The sequence below is a fragment of the Scyliorhinus canicula genome, chromosome 13, assembly GCF_902713615.1.
Source record: "Scyliorhinus canicula chromosome 13, sScyCan1.1, whole genome shotgun sequence".
NCBI lineage: Eukaryota > Metazoa > Chordata > Chondrichthyes > Carcharhiniformes > Scyliorhinidae > Scyliorhinus > Scyliorhinus canicula.
The window spans coordinates 125,490,683-125,503,097 of NC_052158.1; the positions used below are offsets into that span (position 1 = coordinate 125,490,683).

At 50.5% G+C, this 12,415-nt stretch overlaps 1 protein-coding gene across 3 annotated transcripts in view; it reads left to right on the plus strand.

The window, feature by feature from the left end:
• Positions 1 to 12,415, plus strand: part of iqcg (IQ motif containing G) — a 97,946-nt gene that overhangs the window by 83,523 nt on the left and 2,008 nt on the right. For all 3 annotated transcript variants that reach the window (XM_038815922.1, XM_038815923.1, XM_038815921.1), the window contains exon 9: positions 3,774 to 3,875. In XM_038815922.1, the coding sequence (XP_038671850.1) occupies positions 3,774 to 3,875 (102 nt within the window). The remainder of the gene's footprint in view (positions 1 to 3,773; positions 3,876 to 12,415) is intronic.

The following is a 12,415-nucleotide window of genomic DNA, read 5'->3' on the forward strand; positions in this document are numbered from 1 at the left end:
TTATGAATGGGGAGCTGGTGGTAGGTGGATTTTAGGTCAATCGTCGAGAAGACCCGGTATTGCGCAATCTGATTGACCATATCAGATATGCGTGGGAGGGGGTACACGTTGAGCTGTGTGTACCGATTGATGGTCCACGACCATTCTATACTTCTCCCCAGTTTTACCGACTACCACTTGAGCTCTCCAGGGGCTGTTGCTGGCCTCGGTGATACCCTCCCGAAGCAACCGCTGGACCTCGGACCTGATGAAGGTCTTGTCCTGGGTGCTGCACCGTCTGCTCCTGGTGGTAACGGGTTTGCAATCCGAAGTTAGATTGGCAAAGAGGGAGGGGGGGGGTCGACCTTTAGGGTTGCGAGGCCGAGTGAGGGGTGGTAGGGGCCCGCCGAATTTGAGGGTGAGGCTCTGGAGGTTGCACTGGAAATCCAGGCCTAGGAATAGTCCAGCGCAGAGATTAGGAAGGACGTAGAGGCGGAAACCACTGAATTCTACGCCCTGGACCGTGAGAGTGACCGTGCAGAACCCCCGGATCAGGACGGAATGGGATCCGGACGCCAGGGAGATTCTTTGGTTGGCGGGGTGGACAGCGAGGGAGCAGTGCCTTACCGTATTCGGGTGGATGAAGCTTTTGCTGCTCCTGGAGTCTAGCAGGCAAGAGGTCACGTGGCCCTTGATTTTCACCGTAGTCGAAGCGGTGGCCAGGTTGTGTGGCCGGGACTGGTCGAGCTACATCGAGCCGGGCTGTGGTTGATCATCACTGGTGTCAGAAGATGGATAGCGTGGGGGGCCCCGGTCGTGAAATGTCGTCGGCATCCATGCCCCGTGGGGAAGACAGGATGGCGGTGACTGACGATTCTGCGGGGGACAAAATGGCAGCGCCCATGGGCCGCACGTTGCTGGAGCTGAACAAGATGGCGGCGCCCATGGGCCGCATGTGGACTGAGGGGGGGAAGATGGCGCCGCCCACTGGCCGTGCGTGGCCCCTGGGGGTGAAGATGGCGGCGCCCACTGGCCGGTCACGGCCCCGGGGGGGGGTAAAGATGGCGGCGCCCAATGGCCGCGTGTGGTCCCGGACGAAGATGGTGGCACCCATTGTGCGTGTGTCGGGGCGAGGGGGCGATTGCAGCGACTGCGCGGGCCTGGCACACTGTGGCGAAGTGGCCCTTTTTGCTGAAAGCTTTGCAAATGGCGGTGCGAGCCGGGCAGCGTTGGCGAAGGTGCTTCTGCTGGCCGCAGAAGTAACATCAGGGACCCCAGGGGTGCGCGGATTGGCGTGTGGCGCAGGCGTATTGGCTGGGTGAGGCCCCTGCTGGGGCGGCCGTTTGCACGGTCCACGAGGGATAGGAGGGGTGGGCCGCGCGGCCGGAGGGGTATGCCTGAGCGTTACGTGAGGCGACTGTCATGGAGAGTGCTAGCTTTTTAGGTTCCGCTAAGTCGAGCGTGGCCCCTTCGAGAAATCTTTGGCAGATGTGGTCCGACCCAATCCCTGTTACAAAAGCATCGCGCGTGAGAAATTAGAATGTTCAGTGGCCGTAACGGTCTGACAGTCACAGTCCCGGACGAGTGGGATTAGGGCCTGCCAGAAGTCTTCAATGGACTCACCAGGGAGTTGAGAGCGAGTGGCGAGTACGTGCCTGGCAAAGAGTGAGTTTGCTCTCTGCGCGTAGTTCTCTTTGTGGAGCGCCATGGCGTCCGTGTAAGTCGGGGCGTCCTGGATCAGCGGAAACACGCTGGAGCTCAATCTTGAGTACAGGATCTGTATCTCCTGAGCCTCTGTCGGTGGGGTGGTCGCTGAGTTTATGTAAGCCTCAAAGCAAGCTAGCCAGTGATTAAAGTCTCTTCTGCGTCGGCCGATTGTGGATCCAGCTACAGGCGATCTGGTTTGATTCGGAGGTCCATCTTGTAGAAAATCTTACTGTAATAAATTGATGCACGATCAATTGTACAGACTCAGATTGGGTACAATTGTGGCTTTATTGCAGTAAGATGCGTGGCCTCCTACAGCAGCTGGCGAAATGGCAGCTGAATAGAGGACACACATATTTATACTCCTCTTCCTGGGCAGAGCCAGCAGGCAGGGGCTACCGGCGAACCTGTAGTACAGGTCCTACCTTACATCACCTAATAAAGGTGTAACAGTGGTTTACCACAATGTATTTTACATGGTTTTCAGCAAAGCCCTTGACAAGGTCCCGCCTGGGAGACTTATAAAGAAGGAAGCTGCACATGGGATACTGGGGAACTTTATACCGTGGATTCAAAATTGGCTCAGCTGTAGGAGGTAGTGGGTGGTGACATACGGCTGCTTTAGTGACTGGAAGCCCAGTGGCAAACCACAGGCATCTGTGCTGGGCCCCTTATTGTCATCTTTTTAATAAATATTTTCATTGGCATTTTGCATTAAAAACGGCAACTTTGCAGAAAATTGCAGGGGTAGGTTCAGTAAGTTTTGCGGATGACACAAAGGTTGTCCGGTTGGTTAACAGTGAGGTTGAGTATCTGGGGTTACAGGAAGAGGGGCAGCAACGTGGTGCCATGTTGTTTCACGGTGCCGAGGACCCAGGTTCGATTTTGGCCCCGGGTCACTGTCTGTGTGGAGTTTACACATTCACCCCATGTCTGCGTGGGTCTCACCCCACAACCCAAAGATGTGCAGGGTAGGTGGATTGGCCACACTAAATTGTCCCTTAATTGAACATTTTAAAAAAATGATGACACAAGGAGATATAGACGGGATGGTCAAATGGGCAGAAAGGAGGCAGATGGAATTTAACCCAGAAAAGTGTGAGGCGATATGCTTTGGAAGGAGTAATTTGACAAGGAAGTAGTCAATGAATGGCCTGACACTGAGAAGGGACCTTGGCGTGTTGTCCATAGATCTCTGAAGGCAGAAAGGCAGGTTAATAGGGTGGTAAAAAAGGCATATGGGACAAATCCATTGAGGCATAGATTACAAAGGCAAGCAGGTCAGGCTGGAGTTGTATGGAACCTTGATGAGGCCAAACCGGGATACAGTGTGCAGTTCTGGTCACCACATTATGGGAAGGATGTGATTGCACTGGATGGGATGCAGAAGTGACACATGAGGTCCCAGTTCTATTCTACATTATGTTTGTCAGGTGATTAAATGGGGGGTATGAAGAGAGGTTAGATAGCCTTGTGTTGTTTTCGTTAGAGCAGAGAAAACTGTGGGGTGACCTGATTGAAGTGTACAAGATTATGAGGGGCATGGACAGGGTGGATAGCGGACAGTTGTTCACCTTAGTTGAAGGGTCAGTCACGATGGGACACATGTTCAAGGTGAGGAAAACCTTTTTTTACCCAGAGGGTGGTGATGGTCTGGAATGCACTGCCTGGGAGGCTGGGAGAGGCGGGTTGCCTCACATCCTTTAAAAAGTACCTGGATGAGCATAGCATAACATTCAAGGTTATGGTCCAAGTGCTGGCAAATAGGATTAGGTTAGGCAGATCAGGTGTCTTTCATGCATCAGTGTAAACTTGATGGGCTGAAAGGACTCCTTTGCACTGTATTATTGTGATCCTGTGAGATGTCTGAGAGACGTTAAACACTTGTCATCGTTCTTTCATTGCACTGCTCAAAGAACACATGGGACTAAATATCCTGATAGTGATGAATGTGATGATCACTGGAATCTCTTGAAATATGTCTTGGACTAGGCTGTTTCTTCATTATTTTATTTCAGATTAATATAGTTAGGAAAGAGAAAGAACAAGAACATTTTCACTGATACTTTTTCATTCTATCCCTTCAGTGCTTGACATATGAACGAGTGATAATCGAGGATAGGGTTGACAGAGAGAATGAATGGAAGAAAAGGACACGAGAAGAGACAGAATTTAAAAGCATTATTAAGGTAATATTACATACAATATTACAAGTAAGAATTTCACTCAATTATATGAATCATTATATTAGAGTGAGGCCCTGGGACCAACTCAATTAAACTGTTGATATCGGATTGCAGAAAGCTTACCTGAATATGCCAATAGAGCCATCTCCTTCATAATTTAATCATGCAGTTGTGCATAAATATTCTTCCACCAGATTTACACTTAAACAAGGGAATTTTCCTGTGGACTTTGGGCTCCAAACATTGGGACAAAACGATGAACTTGAGCCTGCAATTACCGACAGCAAAATTGGCTCAGCGATCTTCCAGGAGGCAGCTTCCTAACTGGCACCTCCAAGCTCACCATCAATTAAGGAAACCAGACGGACTCTCAAAATTGGAGACCCAATCAGAGGGTCAACAGTTCTGGAACCTTGAGAACCAGGAGAGGTGGATGGTTGCCAAGGCTGGTCGAGGACATGAGGACACCAGCATGGAACTTTAGAATTCCTACAGTGCAGAAGGAGGCCATTTGGCCCATTGAGTCTACACCGACTTTCTGAAAGAGCACCCTAACCTAGGCCCCATGCCCCACTTCCCTGCACATCTCTGGACACTAAAGGACATTTTAGCCCCTAAAGCAAAGAAAAGATCTCAGCTGGCAGGAAAACCCAGGATTAGAATCATCCGCGATTGTAGACTTTTATGTTTATGGCCCTATCAATGAGGCATGGAAGCCTCCAGCTCCAATGGTCTTCCAGTCTATCACAAGGAAGCGGCCTCCAATTAGCTGGCAGCCTCCACATATGGCGGGGTGTTACTCCACTGCCCACAAAACTTTCGTGATTGAGGCCATAATCAGGGTAATAAGCTACCCTCTCTACAGGCTATTTTCCTGGCCCTTGACACACATCCCCATTATGGGTCCAGGAAAACTCAACCCAAGGATGTTCCAGTCACTAATATAGTGCTACAATTAATAATGAAAAAAAACACTTTATGCCATTAAATTAGCAAAATGAACCAAATTCAGCTTATTTAGAGGAAAAGCAAGAAGTCTAAAACAACAGGTGAGAATGAAGTAAGGGAGGAGGGCGAGTGTGGAGCATAAAACTGGCATAGAACTGTAGCGCCAATTAGCCTGTTATGCTGCAAATTCTACACAACATACATTGTACATGTGCACGTCACTCTGGCAGAAAGCTGGTAGTCCCATCCTATATTGTTGCTACTTCCCGTTAAACAGAAAGTGGAGTGAAAGTTCAGGTCGAATGTGTGTCAATATTAAGGCCCAAAAGCTGCTTGTTGAATGAAAAGTATAAATTGCTGCTCCCTGAACGTAAATTGAGCTCAATTGGAACCTCATAGAGAAAAGAAAATTAAAGTTCGAATGGGAGGGGGGATGGGAATTAATATGGCATGTGCCATGGAACGTGGTTAGCACTGCTGCCTCACAGCACCGGGTTCGATCCCAGCCCCGAGTCACTGTCCGTGTGGAGTTTGCATGTTCTCCCTGTGTCTGCGTGGGTCTCACACCCACTACCCAAAGATTTGCAGGGTAGTTGGATTGGACACACTAAATTGCCTCTTAATTGGGAAATAAAGAATTGGGTACTCTAAATTAAAAAAAAACGAATTTCCATTCGGTCTTCTTTATTTATAGGGGCTAGCAACACACAGCAACACAGAGTACACTCTTGTCGATAAAATTACAATCTCACCCACCAGTGTTTGGGGTGTTGGATAGCAGTGAAAGTGAATGGGAAGGCGTTACATCTCCTGGTCTTGCATGGGAAGGTGTCAGTGGACAGAAAGGAGGTTGGAGGGGTAGTGAAAATAGTGAATCAGGGTGTCAGGAGAGGAAGCGAGAGCTGAGGGCAACAAAAGTGGGATTGCATCGGAAAAGACAAAAGAACATCTGCTGAATATAGAGGTCAGTGAGGTTTAAGGTGAGGAAAAGGGTGTCTAGTCACATTTCTTAGAAGTTGAAGACAATAACATGGATAATGGATCAAACTCAGTTGAGGGTTCCAGAAGGGTTGAAGAGTGTTATTTTTGAATGTAATATCATCAGAGCAAATGCAACAGAGAAGGAAATTAGGAGAAAGTAAAGGAAGAAGTATAATTCAGGTAGCTGAGGTAGTTAGTGAACATTAGTACATTTCAGACACCTATCAGAGTTGGACACAAAGTAGTCCAAGAAGGGAAAAGTCAGATGTCAAACCTAAACAATACAATTTCTCTGTAGAAATTTAACACTCACCTGTAACATATGAAGCAAAGCCAAAATCATTGAAATGTAAACTCTATTTGCCAGGTAAATTACATCTTCCAGAATTCTTTGTGACCAGGTGTTTATATGCAAAGCCCAAGGATAGAGTACATTGAAGAACAAGGTTCACCATAAGCACAGTAAACCAACCTAGCCTTTCCATGCACTTTAATTGCTGCATTTTGTCAAATTTGTGCTCATCAAAACAAGCGCTGCTATTTTCAGTAAAAGTCCGAATGGGAGAGGGACGGGGAATTAGTATGACAAGTGCCATGGAACTTGGGGTTGCCCTCGCAAACAGAATGAAGGTGATTGCAAAAGAAGTGTCACCGCTGCCTCACGGCGCCGAGGTCCCAGGCTCGATCCTGGCTCTGGGTCACTGTCCGTATGGAGTTTGCATATTCTTCCTGTGTCTGCGTGGGTTTCCCCCTCACAACCCAAAAGATGTGCAGGGTAGGTGGATTCACCACGCTAAATTGCCCCTTAATTGGAAAAAATGAATTGGGTACTCTAAATTTATTTTTTAAAAAGCAGTTAACTAATTTCTGTTTGGTCTTCGTTATTTAGAGGGGCTAGCCACACTGTGAGCAACAAATACAGTAGACTTCTTAAAGTATTAATCATAGAATTTACAGTGCAGAAGGAGGCCATTTGGCCCATGGAGTTTGCACCGCCCCTTGGAAAGAGCATCCGACCCAAGCCCACCCTATCCCCATAACCCAACCTTTTTGGACACTAAGGGCAATTTAGCATGGCCAACCCACCTAACCTACACATCTCTGGACTGTGGGAGGAAACCGGAGCACCTAGAGGAAACCCACGCAGACACGGGGAGAACGTGCAGACTCCACACAGAGTGACCCAGCGGGGAATTGAACCTGGGACCCTGGAGCTGTTAAACAGCTGTGCTAACCACTGTGCTACCGTGCTGCCCACTTGTTAATTGCTATGGAGAATCCTCAATTTTGGGATTATTTAAAGAATGTAGTTCTAGTTGAATAATTAGACAAGTGTTGAATATTTCACTGTTAACACACTCGATCAGGAATTAAACACTGGTAACTCAAAAGTTCTCATGCTAGTACATTTTCAGAACATATGTCTGAACTTAAAAAGATTCAATGGGAAAAGGTACATTGATATATTTTAATATGAAGCTTATCCAACTGATCAACACATACAATTATGGTTGGACAACATTGAGCATATATATCCACAAAGCTATGAACTTTAGTCACTGTTTCGAAATGTGTACTTTTATCTGCATTTGTTGCATTTTTTCTTTGATAACTGAAGCCCGTGAGCCCTTAGTTTGGGTCCAATGATCAGTAATATATCAGAAATGTTTTTGCATTCTCGGTGTACAATTATTTTACAGTGGGGGGGGGGGGAATCAAGCATCAGGTACCTTGACCAGAATTTTATTGGGGCAGCAGGGGCTCCGACAACAGGCTTCAATAGCCTGGGGCTTCCCTGCTGTGGCAGTTTGTGGGAGCCCCTGCTACCCGCTTTGCTCATTCTAATTAGTGGTCTTCAAGGCTTCCATTCTTTAAACACCTGCCTCAGGAGAGCAGCCAGCCAATCAAGCGTTGCCAGCTCAGCAGCCCCACTGGGAATGGTGACCACTGCTTGGATTGTGCCTGCAATACAAGAATGCCATTGGAGCACACAGCCATCCCAACCTGGTAAATGGGATCCGGGGATAGCAGTGCCAAATAAGCAGGTGCCGGTGAATGGAACAGAGGGGTGGGGGGCAGGTTTGTGAGGCCTGCAGTTTCTTGAGTGTGGAGAATGGTAGTGTCATGGGGACAACAAATGCTGCTGGCGGCTCCACACATGTTCCACCGAGTGACCAAATAGGAGGGCCAATCCTCTGAACCTGCAAAGGTCTGCCACGATTCATCAGGCAGTCTCTCCAAATGGACCAATTGCCACTGGAAAAGGCAGTAGTTGACCTCCTCCTCTATCCCCTCACCATGTTTGGGTACCCCTTGCCTCTCGGGGGTTGGTAAAATCGACAATTTCGGGACTTCCAGTTGTGGCTATGTCTGGGTAAGTCGCATGTTCGGCAGCTCCCGCCGAAAACGGACTTTTGGGCCCTTTTAAGGAGCCCCAGCGGCACTTGGTGACGATTCCCGGTGTGGGAGTCAGCTGACTTACGGGAGTGCAATGGGGGGAGTAGGGGGGCCAAGCAATTGTTTGGCCGGGAGAGGGGGGGTACTGGGTTGCTGCTGTATTGGCCGGCCAAGGGGGAGCTGGAGATAATAGGGAGAGTCGGGCGGGGAGCCTCCGCCTGGGGGGCTGGAAGGAGCGGGAGACGTGTGCATGTGGCTGGCCCAAAAAAGGAGATGGCTAGTCGGGGGGGGGGGGGGGGGGGGGGGGTGGGGTAGTCCCCCGATCCGGCAGATCAAGGAGGCCCGGGTATTTGCGCACTTAAAGGGACTGAAGGCAGACGTAGCTATGCTACACGAGACGCAACTCAAAGTTGCGGATCAGACCAGGCTGAGGAAGGGATGGGTAGGGCAGGTCTTTCACTCGGGTTGGACGTGAAGAACAGGGGGGTAGAATTTTGTTGAGCAAGCGGGTGACTTTCGAGGCAGTGGGCATTGTGGCGGATAAAGGGGGCCGTTACGTGATGGTGAGTGGAAGGCTGCAGGGGGCCCAGGTGGTGCTGGTGAATGTATATGCCCCAGATTGGGACGATGCAGGGTTCATGAAGCGGATGCTAAGTCGGATCCCGGATTTGGAGGTGGGGAACCTAATTATGGGGGGGGGGGGGGGGGGGGGGGGGATTTCAACATGGTACTGGACCCGGCAATGGATCGGTCTAGATCTAGGTCGGGTAAGAGACCAGCTGCGGCCAAGGTCCTGAGGGGGTTTATGGATCAGATGGGGGGAGTGGATCCGTGGAGGTTTGCTAGGCCAAGGGCGAGGGAGTTCTTCTTATTTTCCCATGTGCACAAGGCCTATTCACGGATAGACTTTTTCGTGGTGAGCAGGTCAGTGATCCCGAGTAGAGGGGACGGAGTACTAGGCCATCGCAATTTCGGATCACGCCCCACACTGGGTGGAGCTGGAGTTGGGAGGAGAGGGGCCAGCGCCCGTTGTGGCACTTGGACATGGGATTATTGGTGGATGAGGAGGTCTGTGGGTGGATCCGGGGGTGTATACAGAGATATATGGAGGCCAATGACAATGGGGAGGTCTCGGTGAGTGTGGTCTGGGAGGTGCTGAAGGCGGTGGTTAGAGGGGAGCTGATCTCCATCAGGGCTCACAGAGAGAAGAGGGAGAGGGATAGATTGGTAGTTGAGATACTTAGAGTGGATAGGAGATATACTTGACTTGTTGATGACGGGGAAAGCTGAGGGCCCAGTGGAGGAAGGTACAAGGAGCAGCGTATGAATATGGGGAGAAGGCGAGTCGGATGCTGGCGCATCAGCTGCGCAAGAAGGAGGCGGCTAGGGAAATTGGGGGAATTAGGAACAAGGGAGGGAATACGGTGCGGAGCCCAGTCAGAATAAATGAGGTCTTTAGGGACTTTTATGAGAACTTGTACAAATCAGAGCCCCCGGAAGGGGGGGGGGGGGGGGGGGGAGATGCGGTGGTTCCTGCATTAATTGAGGTTTCCGAGGGTGGAGGATGAGCAGGTAGAGGGCTTGGGGGCCCCGATTGGGAATTGAGGAGCTGGTTAAGGGGTTGGGGAGTATGCCGGCGGGCATGGCCCCGGGACCAGATGGGTTCCCGATTGTATTTTATAGTAAGTTTTCGGAACTGTTGGCTCCGTTGCTGTTGAGAACTTTTAACGAGGCGAGAGAAAAAGGAAGTCTCCCACCCCCCCCCCCGACGATGTCGAGAGCTCGGATCTCGCTTATTCTCAAGCAGGACAAAGACCCGGGCATTGTGGCTCATATAGGCCGATTTCACTCCTTAATGTGGATGCCAAGTTGTTGGCGAAAGTCCTGGCCACTAGGATTGAGGATTATGTCCCGGGAGTGATACATGAGGATCAGATGGAATTTGTGAAGGGCAGGCAGTTGAATGCAAATGTGTGGTGGCTTCTGAATGTGATTATGATGCCCTCGGAGCGGGGGGGGGGGGGGGGGGGGGGGAAGAGTGGGATGCAGGATGCAGAGGTGGTGGCCGCTATGGACGCGGAGAAGTCCACCGGGTGGAGTGGGAGTACCTGTGGGAGGTGTTGGGTAGGTTTGGGTTTTGGGAGGGGTTCATAGGGTGGGTTAAATTGTTATACCAGGCTCCGGTGGCAAGTGTATCGACGAACCGGTTGAGGTCAGGGCATTTTAGACTATATTGTGGAATGAGGCAGGGGTGCCCCCTGCTGTTTGCTTGGCGATTGAGCCATTGGCCATGGCGCTGAGGGAATCTAGAAGCTGGAGGGGTTTGGTTCGGGGTGGGGGGTGGGAAGAGCACCGCGTCTCACTATATGCGGATGATTTGCTTTTATATATTACAGACCCGGTGGAGGGGGTGGGGGAGGTTTGGAGACTTCTCGGGTATAAGCTTAATGTTGGGAAGTGCGAGCTCTTTGTGGTGCATGCGCGGGGCCAGGAAAAGAGATTGGAGGAGCTGCCGTTCAAGATGGTGATGAGTTTTCGGTATTTGGGTATTGAGGTGGCCAAGAGTCGTGGGGTCTTGCATAGCCTCAATCTGTCGCGGCTGGTGGACCAGATGGAGGAGGACTTTAAGAGGTGGGACATGCTTCCACTCTAGCAGGTAGGGTGCAGTCTGTCAAGATGACGGTCCTTCCTAGGTTTTTGTTCGTGTTTCAGTACCTTCCCATCCTCATCCCTAAGGCCTTTTTCAAGCGTGAGCAAGAGTATCATGGGATTTGTGTGGGCCAATAAGACCCCGAGGGTTAAAAGACTGTTCTTGGAGGGCAGTCGGGGGGAGCATGGGGGGGTTGCCGCTGCCGAATCTGTGTAGCTACTACTGGGCAGCAAATGTGTCGATGATTCGGAAGTGGATGATGGAGGGAGGGGGCGGCATGGAAGACTAGAGGCTGCGTCTTGTATAGGTACTAGCCTGGGGGCACTGGTGACGCTTCCGCCAATGCGGTATACCATGAGCCTGGTGGTGACGGCGACGCTGAAGATTTGGGGGCAATGGAGGCGGCACAGGGGGGAGACGGGAGCCTCAGTCTGGTCCCCGATACGGAATAACCATAGGTTTGCCCCGGGCAGGATAGATGGTGGGTTCTGAAGCTGGCACCGGGTGGGAATTAGAAGGCTGGGGGATCTATTCATTGACGGGACTTTTGCCAGTTTAAAGGCACTGGAGGAGAAATGTGGGTTACCCCCGGGAAATGCCTTCAGGTACATGCAGGTTCGGGCGTTTGTCAGGAAGCAGGTAGGAGAATTTCCATTGCTGCCTGCCCGAAGGATACAGGACAGGGTGATTTCGGGTGTGTGGGTCGGAGAGGGTAAGATCTCGGAGATATACCAAGAGCTGCAGGAGGCGGAGGAAGCCTCGGTGGAGGAGTTGAAGGGCAAATGGGAGGAGGAGCTGAGTTAGGAGTTGGATGAGGCCCTGGGCAGGGTCAATTCCTCATCTTGCACCAGGCTCAGCCTGATCCAGTTTAAAGTGTTACACAGGGCGCATATGACAAGGGTGGGGATGAGTAAGTTTTTTGGGGTGGAGGACAGATGTGTGAGGTGTTTGGGAAGCCCAGCTAACCACGCCCATGTGTTCTGGGCATGCCCGGCACTTGCGGAGTTCTGGAAGGGCTTTGCAGAGGTCATGTCCAAGGTCTTGGTCACTCGGGTAAAACTGAGTTGGGGGATAGTGTTATTTGGGTATCGGAGGAGTGCAGGAATCGAAAGAGGCCGGAGTTCTGGCCTTTGCCTCCTTGGTAGCTTGGAGAAGTCTCTTGTTATTGTGGAGTGACGCGAAGCCCCCAAGTGTGGAGGCTTGGATCAATGACATGGCGGGGTTTCTCAGGTTGGAGAAGATAAAGTTTGCCTTGCGAGGGTCCTTGCTGGGTTTCTCCGGGTGGTGGCAACTGTTCCTTGACTTACTCGTGGAACGTTAGGTGGAGATCAACAGCAGCAGCAACCCGGGGGGTGGGGGTGGCTGATTTCCTTTCCTTTTTGTAAGGGGCGCTTGCCCTATTTTGTTTTGAGTTGGGTGTTAATTTATTAAACTGTTTACTGTTTAGAAGAGGGTTAAGTTCTTCTATTCGGTTGGCACGTTGTCCTTTTCTCTTTGTATTATTTTCCTTTTTGGAGTGTTCTGTAAAACGTTTTGAAAAATTTTGAATACATTAAAAAAAATATCA